Consider the following 17,059-nt stretch of genomic DNA (forward strand, 5'->3'; position numbering starts at 1 on the left):
TGGTGTCCTACTGTTGGAAAAAGTTACATTACTCTTGTTAGTGAAGTGACCCAACAAGAGCCATGCCACAGTCTATTTTAAGTACAACAGTGCATTGCTGGGGGTTTTTTTCAGGGGCATTCAGGATGTGGCGTTCGCTGGCACTTAGTTACCTGGTAGCGGACACACTTCAGCTGACTGAAGGTGAGGATGGCTCAAGCATTTGAATAATTCTAGGTAGGTGACAAGGTCAACTCTAGCACACAGAGATACCTTAGTTTGTGAGCATGGGAGCATTGCTGTGACATCTATATTTTTGTCATCAAGCACTTTCAACCTAAAATACAAGAAATGTAGTCCTGGACTCTCACTACAGTGCAGCTAATAAGACATCAATGTTTCTTTTAATTTAGCAGCACTGGTGTGTCCTGGATTGCCACTCCCATTACATTTTCCAGCACGTTTTTTCACGTTTGTTCTCTGTCCTAGCTGTCACGTCATCTTTATTCTCCACTGTCCACAAAAATCAAAACAGCATTCAAACAAGACAAAGCCGGCCGGAAGCAACGTTCGAGCGTGCACAGACAGCACAAACTCCTACTTTCACACAGACTCAACCGTGCTTTGACAGGTTTCCTCAGCCCTGGTTTATTACAGGCCACTGCACAAGGAGAAAATATTACAGTTCTACTACTGCTAGGATCCAATCATTTTTCTCTTACTACTGGGTTTGTAATCATCAATTTCCCCTGCTGAGAGGGCGAGCGAGCGAGAAAGCGAGAGAGAGACAAAGGAACAGGCAAGCGCAAGTAAATCTGACAAATGCAGGTAAAGTCAGGGAGAAAAGATCATTAAGAGGATGTAATTAAGGAAGGACGAAGGAAAAAGCCATCAACAAAACAAGTGAAAACATGGGAAAGTGGGAAAAAGAGAGAGAAAAGTAAGAACATTTTGAAGCCTGTATAATGAGGACATGGATAACTCCGACATGTCTTTCATCAATCCCCACAGACTCACTTTTTCACGACAATATCTCTTATCCCTCATCGGTGTTGTCACAGCAATATGTCCTTCTGAAGTTTATTTTTTAAAAAAAGAAAAAAAGAAGCTGAGTCACTGTTTTCCAAAAGGCCCCAGCACTACAGATGTCATCAAAAAGTGCAAGATTATCTCTTCTACAAGATACTGCAAAGCTACAGTCAGCTATCTGAACAGCAACATGGTTCCGTAAATATATTTTAATCTGCAGTGCTCGTTTAGGGCTGCTCTGCCCCATCAGCCAATTAAGATAAAGCTGCAAAAGGATAAGTGCAGCCTGGGAAACACTGTTAGATGCTGCAGGAGCACTGATTTCCAGGTGTTTATGTTGTGAGCTTCACAAAGTAAGAGGTAAATAAAAAAAGAAATCCCCCCCAAAAAAAGACAGACAGAAAGGTCAGAAATAATGGTGAGAAATTCTGCAGGCTGACAGCGATGTTTAGCTGCAGCTTTTGTGAACTGGCCAGCACTAGAGGAGGTAAATAGGATGATGGTATGTCTGGAAAAATGCACGCACGTCAAGGTCAGAAGTGCTTGTTAAGACTTGTTGTTAAGACTTACAAACCGTGCTACATAATGACGAACAGATGCGACAGCGGAGAACAGAAATGAACTTCCCATCGACAGCTGTGTCAAAAGTCATTCAACTTTCCTGTCATTCGTTAACACAAAGCCGCTTACATAACACTTCGTTATTCTTGTGGTTAAAGGCCACATGTGCTTATATTTTATATTTTATTTATATTTTATATATAAAAAATTGTCGGTGCCTGGACTTTCATGATGAGAACACTGATGTGCTTAATAGATCAGTTAAAGTAGGAGAATAAAGATGTGTAAATTTGAACCTTAATTCTGGTTTAATTTGACCAGTTTCTTTCCAGACAAACAGAATTAAATGCTAAATAACATCATAATTGAAGACAAGACACAACTTTTGATGAGTTTTGACATTATTCAGCAACATTTTTGGTCCTGTGGCAAAATCTTCTGACAATGGGGGGAAAAAGAATTTGTCCAGTCCTTTAAAACCTTTCTGAGAAGTGTGTAATCAAACTGTCAAGAAAGGTACAAATTGTTCTCAGCTCTGAGGTGAAGCCTGCAGTACACTACAGATGAGAGAGATGACGAGACACAAGTGAACGAAACAAGAGAACAGAAAAATAACACAACACTTTGGACCAAAGGCAGTTTGTAACTTTCCTCTGCATCACTGCCGCAGCCTGTCGTGCATTTATCGAGTGTACCTGTTATGTAGTCCCACAGCTGTTACACCCTTCGCCATTGTATTCATTTATATTTCTTTTAATTTCACAGACTTTAATTGAAGTATTTTAAATAGGGTTTTTTTTAATACAACCAATAAGCCTGTGTTAATTAGTACGAAGTTAATTTTATTGTTACAACTTAGATTTGCTAATTGTAGTGAACAAGTGACAAACTCCGGAGGATAAAATATCAAATTCAATTCAGTTTTATTTATAGCTCCGGCAGAACCAGGGAGGGACAGCCGTCTGCCATGACTGGCCTAATTTGCAAGTATGCACGCATGTATGGTTCACCCCGTCAGTGTGTACATCCTGCTTTGCTGCCATTAGCTAAAAACGTGACTATCTGGTCAATTTCCTGGATTCTGCCATATAATGCTCACACACACAGAGCTGAGAAAAGAAGTCACATCATGACTCCAGCCTGAGATGTTACTTTGAATTAGCACTGCTGGTGTAACACTTGTGTATTACTCTGAAATGAATCTGCAGAGACAGAAAGCGCATTCTAGGATTATAAATGAAACGCAGTTACTGTACACCAAACACATCGTAGCGTTTTCACAATTACCTACACAGACTCAACTCACAGCAACAGCATATCTAAAAATGGACTTATATGCAACTTTAATAACCTTCAGATGATATGAGTATGACAGCTTCTGAACTTCAATATGTGCATATGATATTGGCACCGGGTTCGTTTCCTATCTCATCGCAGAACGTGACATTCCTCCTAACCAGTCAGTCGCAGGGGAATTGCATTTGTGTAGAAATCATGACGTGACTCCTCAAAATAACTACTTATGCGCTGTGTACATGTACGGTGATTTCTGTTGCTGCGCACGTGCGAGTCTAGAAATGAGTTCATAAGCAAAGTGCAGCTTCATTAAATCCAAATTACCTCAGCTTCACAAAACAGGCATCCCTGTACTTATGGTCCCAACCCGATTTGTTCCTCTGAATAAACAATCCTCAACTTAAACAGGAATCCATCCAGTCACATTTCAGACTTCTTTTTTTGTCTCCTTTGGCTATGCTATGTAATGATGAACAGTATGTATACACGAGCAGAGAAATAAGTCATATACCGCGTAAGTATCTATCTCATTTCTCTTCTGCTTCTCCATGCTGCCATCTTATAAATGGCCTGGCCTCCAATAAGGATGTTTGGTCTACCTAACAGTAATAAAGATTCCCACACAGAGACACAAAGCAATCAATGCTGTTTTTTATGCCACTTAGGTTAGAAGTGAAGGTCTGTTTTCTGCTTTAAGCACTCATTATCAGACCAGTTTACCCTGTAATGACTTAACCTCAGACCGTAATTACTAATAACACTCCTTTCTCTCTCGCCGAAAAGTAATTTGCTGTGTAAGTCAATCAGTTAAAAGTTCCATTCTCAATGTATGTAAATAGAGAGTAGAAAGGAATTAACATCACCAGAACATGAGGTAATTTCTAGCCTAGAAATATAATGTATACATATTTTAAATCGTTAGCACATGTAGCAAGATAGCAGGTACCTATCCGTAAAAGTTAAAATTGAAAACTAAAATTGCATATTTAGAAGTTTGTTTGTTTTTTTGTAAAGGCAATCCCTTAATGTCTTCATATGGCTCAGATGTACGGTGGCCCTGAGAGGCAAAACAGACTGCAACTTAAGAAAACACCAGCAATAAGAAAAACGCTGCAAAGGCACACAAAACACAACAGAAATAGGAAAAAGCTGATTTCCAAACGCACAAGAGAAGTGTTTCTGTGATCTTGCCTCCAGTATTGGGAAGTGTTTCTGGGGAGACAATACCCCGACGGACCAGTTGCAGGAACCCAAAACATGGTAGGCGTGTTTTATCATGATTCATATAATACTGATGACGGATTATTAGGCTAATAGTTAGACTAACACACTTACCTCTCATCTTTTCTTTCCTCACAAAACCAATAGATCCTCCACTTCTGTCTCCCAGCGCAGTTCTTAGCATATTTTGGTTCCTGCAACTGGTCCGTCGGGTTATTGTCTCCCCAGAAACACTTCCCTTGTGTTTTTTCCTATTTCCGTTGTGTTTTGTGTGCTTTTGCAACGTTTTTCTTACTGCTGGTGTTTTCTTAAGTTGTAGTCCGTTTGACTCTCAGGGCCACCGTACAGATGCAACTTTGCATGTTCACTTCTTTGAATATTCATGCATATATAAGAGATGCATACTAGCCACCCACGTCTGCTTCTGTGTCTCTACTCTAAATAAGTTGCAATATTGGACTAATTCGGCCATGCCTCAGCCATCCGTGTTTGAGCTGTTAACTGATTTTGGAAAATAGGAAGAAGAAGAAAAGTGAACTTTACAGTGGCAACATAGGCAACATGTTGTTCTGGTTTGTTCAGTCAGGCTAGTCACCTACTGTGTTGCCTGCTTATTTCACCGATATGTCTTCGAACACAGAAACAACACATCGTAGGGACATGCTAATAAGGTTAAAAACTTGAAAGCATGCACTGTTAACACATTCTAGACCAGGGGTCGGCAACTCCAGGCCTTGAGTAACGGTGTCCTGCAGGACTAGATGTGTCCTTAGTCAATTACAGCTGATTCAAATTGCTAAATGACCTCCTCAACATGTCTTGAAGTTCTCCAGAGGCCTGGTTATGAACTAACCATTTAATTCAGGTGTGCTGACCCAGGGTGATATCTAAAGTGCAGGACAACAGCACTTGAGGCCTGGAGTTGCCTACCCCTGTTCTAGACCGTCTGTTTCCTGTACTTCTTAAAGTAAAATATATAGAAACATTATCTGCAGGTACTTAAAGGCTTGGTAACCACAGGATTGTTATCTTTAAGGTCAGCTCTAACAGACTGAAAACTGTGCGAACTGATTAGAAGAACCCAAATTGTGCTTTCAAACAAGTCTCATGTATACCTAATGGGCTCATGTACAGTTGTGTTTTGAATAGCATTAAGGAAGACTTCTTTTCAGTTGCAAACTTGCCAAGTGCAGCTTAGAGGACAAGATTTTATTTTCATTCAAACTGCTGTTCAGTGTATTTGCTGTAGCCAACAATGGGTAGAGACCCTGCCTGTGTCCTGCATTGAGTGGGCAGACCTTTTCCCCAAATAACACCCTTCCCTTAACACTCTGGGGAGAGCAAAAGCAGCTGGCTGCAAACTTTCATTAGTGAGAGCTGCAGAAAAAAGATGGCAAATATTTATCTTTGCACAGATTGCTGTGCAAGAACTGCACACAAAGCAATACTCTCCTTTCACGGAGTGCCACTGTGTGAGAACTGCGTAGGATGTGACTGGGTAGTCGGCGCTAGAGTCGGAGCGCCGTTGCTGAATATGTGAGAGTTGGTTTCTATGTGTGATTCCTCATATGTATGTGCGACTGTATTTTGGTGGGAGCTTCCATCAATGACAGTGTGTGTATTCACTTCCAAAAATGTGTGTGTGATAAATGCCCTACCTACGGCTTTGCAGGTCTTAGAGGCAGGGTCCATCTCATAACCTTCATAGCACTCACACTTGTAATCCCCTTTGTAGTTGATGCAGATCTGACTGCAGGCATCTGGGTTCTCACATTCGTCTATGTCTGCAGAGAGAAACATGGCACAAAGACATAAAGATCAAGACACACACAGTCCTATTTGTCTGGAGACTGAGACATAAAAGAGCTAATATTTTCTGTTTCTAGCCTGTTAACAACCTTTCTCAGCAGGATCCTCACTTCAAAAAAAAAAGAGAGATCTTTTGTTGAGAAATTTGAATGTTGTAACACTAATATTTTTGAGAAACAGACTAACACTGTTTTAACTGGATAATAGAAATGATGTTAAACACGTTTGTATATGGAAACAGCTTAAACCAAATAAATTAGGAAAAATGGAAAATCTGACATTTCTGAACGCATTCAGGGTCATATTTAAAGCTACAGGTCAAGGTCCTCCAAGGTCAGCGTAACCAGAATCTGGGGACAAAGGGGATGAACCTCCCAATACTGGAGGCAAGATCACTGAAGTAGTTAAACAACTCCATGGTGGAAGGTCCCCAGGGTGGATGAGACTGGACTCGAGTTTGTAAGCCTCTGGATGTTCTGAACTGTTTCAACTGACATACCTCTGCAAAATTGGATAGAACTTGGGGAGAGTGCCTCTAGACTGCCCTCTAGGATGGTGGTTCCCCTCTTCAAGAAAGGGCACCAGAGGGTATGTTACAACTTCAGGGGGATCCGATTTTCTCAGCCTACCTAGGATGGTCTGTGCTGGGATACTGGAGAGGAGAGTCCATCCAGTAGTCGGCCCCTAACTTAAGGAGAAACAATGCAGCTTTTGTCCTGGTTGTGGAACACGGGACAAGCTCTGCATCCCATTAAGCATATTTAAGGGGACGTGGGATTTTGCTCAACTATTGTCTTATTAACTTAGAGAGGGCATTCAATGGCATTGCTTGCTGTGTCCGCAGGGGCTGCTTCTGGAGTATGTGGTATTAGCCCCTTTGTTAAGGGCTATCTGGTCCCTGTACAACTGTAATAAGAGCTTGAGTCACATAGCTAGCAGTAAGTTGAACTGATTCTCGGTTTCTAGAGCTGAACTTTGTTTCCGCATCATTTCACAAGCCATTTACAAGCAAAATAATCAGAAACCAAATGCTAACAATTCCAAAACTCCCATTTTCAGCGATCCCGGACAAGCCCCCTCTTGGTCCCCTAAAAAGGTCCAGTGGTTGAGGGAAAGTAACAAAGGTGTCCGGGTTGAAAAAAGGAGGCAGAGAGGCAAAATGATTACATTAACAGATTTTATTAATGTTTCTATTAATAACTAAACTAAAAGAGACAGACCAGCCACTATTACCTTTTGAAGAAAGAAAACAACAAAACTCAGGTGATCATCACTAAACTAAAAATAAGTCAAAGGGGGTTAGTACCAAAACACACTCCTCTCCACAGAGTAGGAGCAATAGACCACCATACTCACAGCTCACCAGCAACAACCCAACAAAGCTCTCTCTGGCCCTAGAGCTCAATTTTCTCTGGATTTAAGCATTCTTAATTGCTGATGGGAGTCAGCCGTACAAAAACGGTGGCACCAAAGGCAGGAGATATGGCAGGACACATCCAAACAAGAACGATTTCAGGAGGAGGTCCTGCTAGGGCTGTAACAATGGGTGGGCGGACCCATTAGGTAATCAGTGAAAATGTAATTAGTACTGAATAGGGAGTAGCAGTTTTTGTGAACTGATGTTTTGTTGTTTTGTTCTTCTGTACATCATTTATCTGTTTTTTATGGTGGAACACTTTCTGATCATCAGCATCCCAACATTTTACAAATGCCTCATCTTACATTCTGGACCTGGCAACCTCGCTAAGGAGACTGGTTGTTAAAATAACTTATTCATGCTCCCAAATCCAGAATGTCTGCATGCAATTAATAACTTGCAACATGCATAAAAGACAAGCTTTAGATGAGGCAGTTTACTCCAGAGTGCTAACCCCATTTTTTGCATTTAAGTTAGTTATCATACTAGATTTTTGTCTCAACCGGGTAAAGCAAATGCAACTAATCTTAAACAGCAGTGTTTAATGAATCATGTTAATGTTTTCCTTGGACCTGAAAATGGCCATAGTTAAAAGTACCCTCGAACAAAACAACCACAGAATAGCACAGATAAAGTTCAGCTGATTAATGTCACTGCCCTTTGGTCGTGCTTCTCTGGACCAAGGTATGAGGAGCTCTGCTGCACTTTTTTTTCTCTTTACCTCCACACGTCTTTTTATCCAGGAGTTTGTAGCCAGAGGGGCAGTCACACTCATAACCAATTCTCTGGTCCTTGCAGATGTGGGAGCAGCCACCGTTGTTGTCTGCACACTCATTCAGGCCTGCAGAGACAGAGTGGCAGCAGAGGAAAGGGCAGGGATGGCAGAGAGGAAACAGTGAAAAATAAAACAAAGAGTTGAGTATTGTTCCAATAAATTCCAGCAGGTTTTTAGACAGAATAACTTTGGCAACACAAGAACAAGATGGACAGGAAGACAATCCCACAGGTTGGTCTGTATGGACAGTTTAAATCATCCTGCCAGTAAAGATATTTTTGTCCTGTCTGTATACATCAACAATTCAAGTTTGTGTGTGATTCTTGTGTGCTCTACTACCGGTAGTCTTAGCTAGTAGTTCCTGGAACGGATCCATTTTCCAACAGGAACCTTTGCTTATCCCAGGTGCTACTGCACTATATTGCCTATTGTAACACAAGCACGTGCTCTCCTTCATCCTCTAATCCAATTCTCTCCATTTCCTCTGGTTTTTTTTCCTTTTAACAGAACATATTGGACTGAGTCATCCTTCCTTTCCCTTTTGTATCAGTTTCTGTGCCTCCATTTATCCCTTTTTTTCTTTCAACTACCCTCCAGGGAGTGAAGAGGGATCTCTGCAGAAAGCTAAAGCTGGTACTTCATTACCGGTTTACATTAAAGATTTAAGCTTCAAGGCTACAGGTACTGCTGTGAGACTAAGACACTACTAGAGATAGAAAAAGAGAGGCAGCAAGACATTAAGGGAGACTCACAGGAAGAGGAAAAGAGTAGTATGGACTTTCACAGATTTGCATTTAATCAAAATTAGACTGGTAATTTATAGTAGAACGGAACAGCAACTGAGTATCAGCCTTATTTTAAACTAAAATAAGGCAAAAACATGAAAACCTGCTTAAAGCAGTTTAAGCAGGTTGTAGCAGAAGCACTAGAAAACAAAAAACAAAGTATGTGGACACTCATATCCATATTTCTATTCTCTTGTAATGTTGTATAGTTTGTACTGAGGTTTAGTTAAAATCTTTGAAAATCACATAAACTATAATGACTATAGCATGGGTAAAACATGCAGGTGGCTGGCAGGAGGTTCTTTTCAGATACCAATAAACTCTTTCTAACATCTTAATTCTAGCGCCAGACAGACACTGAACTGTATGAGATGATGTCTGCAGCAATGTTGGAGTAAAATTCTTATATTTCTGTGTCTATACACATCGATTTATGGATCAATTTGTGGATCGATGTACATAGACACACATATACACAGAATGAGTGAGTAAGATTCAGAGTTTTACTAAATACCAAAAATAATCCGGCAATGTCATTCACAAATAAGATAAAGCTATATTACTGCTAATAAGTGATATTACTGTGTAGGCTCGGCTTAACTCAGCGCCATCTTCTTGGCTGTGATGTGTGCTAACTTCCAGTTCATCATATTTAATTCTTATCATGGGAATCATGGCAGATTCTTCTCTCACCCCAACCGGTCGCGGCAGATGGCCGCCCCTCCCTGAGCCAGGTTCTGCCGGAGGTTTCTTCCAGTTTTCCTTCCCACTGTCGCCAAAGTGCTTGCTCGTAAGGGGTCATATGACTGTTGGGTTTTTATCTGTATGTATTATTTGTAGGGTCTACCTTACAATATAAAGCCTTGACTGTTGCTGTGATTTTGCGCCGTAAAAATAAAATCGAATTGAATATATCCATCAGCTGTGAGGTTAGAGGAGGATGCAAAGGCAGTGCGCACACATATAATTTTATACTGACACAACAGATGCCAGCCCACTCCAATTCAGAGAGGCTATGGGTCAAGTGCAGCGTCTCTTAATAACCTCAGACACTTTAATGTGTACATAAAGTAAAATCTCAGGCTTCAATTCCCTTTGTTTCATTAATTTGATACGATTCTATTAATAAGTATACTTTTCTCAGCCGCTTACATCTGATTGCGGATGAACTGCACTGCTTGTGGTGTCAAATGTGTGACCAAAGCTGAGGAAGCAGTAATTATCTGTGCTGTTTGGATAATCTCTGTGGATAATCTACGTTATGGGTAACGTAGTCGTGTCACGCTCTCTCGGCTAAGATCGCACCGGAGGGCAGAGTCGTTTGGGTCTTTCATCATAACAAGGTAGTTGAGAAATATCCTGATTTACTCAGCCTTGATCAAATGAATCTCCTTTACATAGAGAAGAGTGACCACCCACATTTGAACAAGCTAATGTTCTCACATTAATGTGTGTGTGTGTAAAGAAACACGAAGAATCTTACCACACTCCACAGGTTCATCTGACCAGTCCTTGCAGTCTTTCACGTTATCGCACACCTTGCTGCTGTCGATACACTCCCCATTCTTACAGCGGAACTTTTTGGGCCCGTCGCATTTTGTAACTGTAGTGAAGACATCAGATGACTTAAAAGCCTAGACTCTTAGCAAGTGTTTTAATCACATTGAGCACCAAATTAGTGTTTGGCAACACAATAATTCAACCCTACTGTGATGAAAGCCTCTGGCGCGTCAGATTTTGTAGAGTACAAGATTCTAATGCAGATACAGTAAATGTCAGCAAAGCAATGCTGTCGATGTTTCTTGTGGTCTGTGGAGATAATTAGCCCAAAGGTTGACTCTTTTGACTCTCAGTGAGAAGCTTTAGGCAAAGCTTGATCATTAAATTGCTTAGTTCTATAAATAAGACAGGCTACAGGGAGTTAAGTGGAGGTTAACAAATGTTTGTCGCTATTCTAATTAGGGAAGCTTACTGAGAAAGACATATCATATGTATGGTAACTAATAGTAAACACAAGCTCAAAAAAAGAGAAAGGCTTCATGGATAACATATGCATTATACGGTTTGAACTACAGATGAGCCAGAGGCAGCTGAGCTCCCATCAAAGAGGCCCTTTAACTCTCTTGAAAGTAGAAGCTAAATAAAATGTAGAAGAGTAGCAGATGTGACATCCAGTGCCTATTAAATGCACGAAGCAACTCAGCTGCTACATATCTGTTCTGTGCAAGTTATACGCAGCTGAGTTGTTACAGTAAATAAAAATATCGCTGTAGCTTCTTTGCAATTCTTTGAATCATCACCTCCGTCTTCGACCACTCAGGAGATTTAAGTGGAGGGAACACAGGGGAGATTTAAGGCAGTGGAGATTCACAGCCTCTTATCCTCCCATGCCTCTAAGCCTATCTTTTGGTGGACATTTTTCTGATTAAAGTTTCTCATGGGGCCGAACTCACCAGAGAGGCCAACTGTGCTACTCTTCGTTATAGCTCCTGTGAAGCTAGTTCAAAGTATTAAAGTTGTAATTGGCCACTTTTTTTTTTTTGAGTAAATGAAGTTAAAGAAAGGAGGCAGAAGCGAGAAGCAGAAGTCCTGAAAACATAAATTGAAACTTTAAATAAAATCTGGAATTTTGACTCTGCATTTAGAAGAAAAGCCAACATTATTGGGAGGAAAACAAAATAGAACAATATGTTCTTCTAATAATAATCGGGATGTTTGCTTGTTTCATGGCCGTCCTCCTTTTCCGTACTCGCAAGACGCTTACCGTTGACACAACCTGCTTCATCACTGTAGTCCGGACAGTCGTGAACTTTATTACACTGCTTGGTGCCGTGAATACAGGAGCCATCGCCACACTGGAACTCATCAGGTCTGCACGTAAGCAGTGCTGAGGAACACAAAACACACAGAGTTAAGAATTAGCTGAGTATTCCCATTAGTCTAATCCACGAAAAGACAATGATAAAGTTCCACAATGAAAATTCAGAGCATTTTAAATTGTTCACAAAGTCAAATTCAGCCCTTTTCCTCTCAAATTGCATTCCAGTATTCAGCTCTAATCTATCATACGCACCTCTTGATAGGGCATAAATCCTCATAAACTGCTATGCCGAAAAGAAAAGCATTCATGTATTCATCCAGCATCTGAAGCAAACCCACATCTAGTGACCTATTGAGAAGGTGTGTGCATGTAAATGTGCATATAGACATTTGTGCTTGCTCTAACGTGGAGGGACGGTTTATTTAACTCATTTGTCTTTTTAACTGGCTATTTAATTATTCATGTGTTGTGTTTTGGACTGGCTCCGCCAACGGAGCAGAGGCAGACATGATCAATGACTGTGGAGCCGATAAAAAACACACGGCAGACAATCTTCGCATCAGGAAATATGGTATTAACACAGCCACACACAACGGTTTGGGCACATTTGGGTTTTCGGGCTCACAGAGGCATTATTAAATGAGCAAAATTAAATGCAAGCTTGCAGCAGGACATGTGAATGCCAGGAAAAGGGGAAGCTGAGACATACTTTGAAACACTCAGACAAAAAATAAATAAAATAAAGACAAACAGATGTTCATGCTAAAGCCTGGACCATCGCAAAATGAAAAATGGAAACGTTGACAGGACGGAAAGAAGGAAAGTTGCGATACGATGTGACCATTTCTCATTTCCATTAACCTTCTGTCACTCTGCTCACAGTCGCTTGTCTCGGTGTGTCCGCGAAGAAGCTCGAGGTTATTGAGACAGATGTTTCGAATAAGATGGCAAATGATACGTAAGGAGCGCGTGTGTGGGAATGAGCAGAGCCTGATGGAAACGAGGCGAACGAGGAAAGAACAAACTGGAGGTATAGTATGCAGTTATTGTCACAATCCTCATTTACACTGAAACGGTGCTAAGCTGTCTTCTATGTTCTCGTTTAAATTGCCATCCCTCCATTCTCTTCTGCTTAACCTTATCACGGTCGCTGTGGGGGCTTCAGCCTATCCCAGCTATCACGGGGTGAGATGCAGGGTACACCCAGGACAGATTCCCTTTTTTTTTTTGGTTAATAGAGAGATTTTTGGTCTATTTTTAAATGTTTTTTAGGCAGTTAGCAACCGTTTGAAATGTTTTGGAAAAGATATCAGTTGGTAGCAAGGATATTTACGTTAATTATTTTAGGAAAATAGTCTGTTTTAATAAAATATACTCTAAGCTGTCGGCTGTTCTGTTTACATGTTTAGTGAATTTTATTTTCAGCTTCCAATTCTCCAAGCTAGCAGTTAATAACTCAGTGAATAATGCATTGAACTTCCAAACAAAGCCGGTGTTAGCATTAGCTAATCAAGTCAAAGCTCTCATTAAAACATGCTCAGGTCCAGTCAAAGAGACTAAAGTGGGTCTGATTGAAACACCAATATCAAGGTCATAGTTCTCAAACCAATACATGACATATCATCGTCCATGTTTGACTTTTATTTACATTTATGGCTGAGACAAGTCATGATTATACTCCGCTGTGGAGACATGAAGGGTTAGTAGTCATTTCCTGTTATATATATTTCCTTTAGGTCTTTTGTGGTGCATGCATAGTTGGTGCACACTCGTGTCAATTCTCCACAGACAACTCTGCACAATAACACGCACAGGCAGGCACACGGGCATCCTCAAAGATCGATGCTCAAAGTCTGATAATGAAATTTGTGTCATTCAGACCTGAGTGGATTTTAGCATACCTGCAGAAAGCAGATTCGAGGCTTTAGAGTGACGTTTCGACCATGTCACAGATTTAGACATTGTTGTCAAAATATAACCACATAAAAGTGACCAATCGTGTAGTGCTTACCTACATAATTATTCCAATCTCGTAAAAGACGACTCCACAGACCCATGTAATTCTGTCTGGAGTGCAGCAGCCATTAATTTAAGGATAAGGAGGGTGTGTACTGTGATAAAGGGCAAGCCGTGATCTAAACACTGAAACAACATGTACTCTGATTTCTGCTTTATTTTTTGTACTAACACCTTATTATTGTGGGTGCATGTGTGTGTTAGAGCTTGCACCTGGCTGCGCGTGCGGCTGCGCACTGTGCTTGTATCATGTCTTATGTGTGAAGTTGCTGTCATCTCTCTAAGTGGTGTGTGGGCATGTGAAGAGGAGACCACATGGGGGTCACGCTTGATGAAGGACCTTCACCTTACACAGGCTCAGATGGGTTTGTCTCTTCTTGCACAGGTCACATGGTTGCATGGCAACACATTTGTGGATCGTCACGATAAAATTAGAATTGATCTTCCTTTAGTCATTTGGTGACACATTTGTCACACAGTCTTTGTTCAGAGCAGAGCCGGTCTTCAAAGCATAGTCCTCCAGTACATTTAAGCTGCTGCTCTACAAAACAACTGATTACTTTTTGGTATCCATCCGTAACTTTCATTAAAGGCGATAGTTGGCATTAGCTTCAAGTAAAGATAAATGACACAATATCCAAAAGTACTAATACAAACCATTCATCCTAATTTCTAAAATTAATAAAACTGGATGCTTTAGGCTGATCAGTTACTTCACTACCACTCTCCTCAGACTGATCAGAGTTGAATTGTGCCCGTTGTTATGGAATAATCAAAGATAATTAAAAAAGATGTTTTGATTAAGGAGCATGCCAGTGGTGTGACTCGTTCCTATGTTTTCTAATTGCTTTGAACAACAATAAAGCGAACGGCACAGGGGGAGCACATGGTGGCAAAAAGAAAAAAGCTGACTTACGACAGTTTGCTTCATCTGATTTATCCTTGCAGTCGGGGTCGCCGTCACACTTCCAGTTCAAATGGACACACTCGCCGCTCCCGCACTGGAACTCGCTCACCAGACAGCGGGGTTTCTGGGGCTCCGTCCTCCGGCTGCAGCGCTCCATGGACTCGTCTGACTTGTCCTTGCAGTCGGGGTCGCCGTCACAGCTCCACAGGGCAGGGATGCACTCCGAGTCGTTGCAGCGGAATTCATGCTGCCCACAGGTGGGAGCCGAACATTTCTCCTCATCGCTGGCGTCCCCGCAGTCGTCGTCTCCGTCACACACAAAGATCGGTGCCACACATTTCCCGTTACGACACTGGAAGTCTTTGGAGGGGCAGGCCTTGCCATCTGCAGGAGGAAAAGTACATTAAATTATAATTGTATATGTATTTTATTTAATTCTCATTGATTATTATAACCTGTAATATTTAGCAAATTAATATCAGTCTAATAATTACAGAATATCTTTAGTAAATAGCCATTTTTCAAGTCATTAAGAAACATCCATTCAGAGTGGGAGTAGATCAGGGGAAATACGAGTTAAAGGACGGCTATAGTTCAACTTATCTCTGCATTTAATCAAACCCAATCAGAGGTGGGAATATGCACACCAATATGTCTTTTTACGCCTTCTCAACAGATGGTAGTAATGTTAATGTTAAAATTTAGAGTTAACAAGAAGAGAGTCGTTCCACAGTTTCCTTTTTAGCCCTGGAGCTTTTAGTGATTGGCAAGAATAAAAGGAAAGATTGATCAAACTGTCGACAGTTGCGTGGCGCTGAAGAATACCAGCACAGCTTCCTTGAAAGTCTGACAAGACAAAATGCGGCAGGTGCAAGAACAAAGCGAAGGGATAAAGAACCAGGAAGAAAACATAAACTTGCCCTGTAGAAAAAGTATAAATGATGAAATATTTAAAAAACGTAAACACCACCTCAAGAGACTCCAAATACTTTCAACATATAAAGATGCTGCTGACCATGTATGGGACGAGGTCGAGGGCAGCAGAAGTCCAGCGTATATGGATGGCTGTATGATGAGCACAGCTGTAGAAATGTCACTCCTAGAGTGTGTGTGTGTTTATACATGTGTGTGAATGTTTGGACAGAAACACCTGTCAGGAATGAATATTCATGTCCATGTCTGCATTTAGATTTTTTCCAGGCTGGTAACTAAAGACCTGCGACGAAAAGTATGATGCCATTTCAGCTTTTAATGTGTTGTATTTCAGTGTGGATGTGGTTGTTCTGTTGGTGTTGTTTTATATTACTGTGCTTATGTTTCCTTTCAGCTGTGGCATTATCAAATTCCAGACAGGGTGGACAAATCAATTTGAATCATATAATCTCCTCAAAAAAAGGGGGGAAAAATCAAAACAAACCACTTCACTGATGCAACGCTCCTCTCTGGGCGACCGGCATAACTTCTTCATTTTCTCTCTCTCTTTTTTTTTTACCAACCCACACAGTACGCCAAAGGGACTCATTATGATAATAGGCTATCGGATTCCCTGTTAGCTATTACTACTAGCATGCTAATCATCCCCACTCAGATCTAAGTAATTAACATGAGCACAAAAACAACATCAGCAGTACCCCAGCAGAAAGTACGGTTGCGCAAGATGCATAAAGTTACAAACGGACTGTTTTCAAACTTTCTGCATCAACAGCGAGACACACTTTCTTTATGAACATTTCAAACAGATTTTTGCTAGATCCCCGAGGACGATTATGTGTTTCTAGTTAGATTAAACACCTTTTATGCTACAATTGTAAAAAGTTTGAAAATCAACATTTGGTTTTTGACCACCTTTATTCTTCAACACGACCTGAACTTTCTTGGGTAAATTTTACTTGTAATTCTTTAATTAGCCTTCAGGAACAGTTCTCCAGGCTTCTTGAAGGACATTCAAAGCTTCTCTGTGGAAGTTGGCTACCGTTTGTTCTGTTCTCTGTCGAGATGATCAAACATTGCTTAAATCAGAGGCTCCCAAAGTGTGGGGCAGAGCCATTGCAGGGGGGGCGTGGTATGAAAAGAAAGAGAAAAAAAAGGATGCTTGGACGCTGTTGGCATAATTGACAGGTTTTTGACGGGGCTTCCACACAAACGCAAAGCAGGAGATGAAGCATCGCCAAATATGTTTCCAAACCAACTTCATTCTAAGCCAAAGACTAGAAAATATGGTGAAGCATATCTTCCCTTTGGCTTCATCTGCACAAGTGCCGAGGTAGGTCTCCCCCGCAGAATTGGTTTTCCCTGTGTTGGGAGCAGCGCTGGGCTCTCCAAATCACGGACAAACAGTATCCCACATTCTTGATTTTTAGTTCACAAACACTTCTTGTAGTAACTAACTACTCCTGACATTTTGGCGATGTTAGCTCTTTATACAGTAAAGTTACTGGGGAAA

At 41.0% G+C, this 17,059-nt stretch overlaps 1 protein-coding gene across 4 annotated transcripts in view; it reads right to left on the bottom strand.

Annotated features, from left to right (window-relative positions):
• Positions 1-17,059, bottom strand: part of lrp8 (low density lipoprotein receptor-related protein 8, apolipoprotein e receptor) — a 178,208-nt gene that overhangs the window by 33,853 nt on the left and 127,296 nt on the right. For all 4 annotated transcript variants that reach the window (XM_086268535.1, XM_086268536.1, XM_086268537.1 and 1 more), the window contains exons 5-9: positions 14,626-15,000; positions 11,637-11,759; positions 10,356-10,475; positions 8,034-8,153; positions 5,745-5,870 (exon numbers count right to left, since the gene is read on the bottom strand). In XM_086268535.1, the coding sequence (XP_086124661.1) occupies positions 5,745-5,870; positions 8,034-8,153; positions 10,356-10,475; positions 11,637-11,759; positions 14,626-15,000 (864 nt within the window). The remainder of the gene's footprint in view (positions 1-5,744; positions 5,871-8,033; positions 8,154-10,355; positions 10,476-11,636; positions 11,760-14,625; positions 15,001-17,059) is intronic.

The sequence above is a fragment of the Aulonocara sp. 'chitande type north' Nkhata Bay genome, linkage group LG17 (assembly GCF_057382095.1).
Source record: "Aulonocara sp. 'chitande type north' Nkhata Bay isolate Kocher_YH1m ecotype deep benthic linkage group LG17, A_spYH_male_GT1.1, whole genome shotgun sequence".
Taxonomy (NCBI): Eukaryota; Metazoa; Chordata; class Actinopteri; order Cichliformes; family Cichlidae; genus Aulonocara; species Aulonocara sp. 'chitande type north' Nkhata Bay.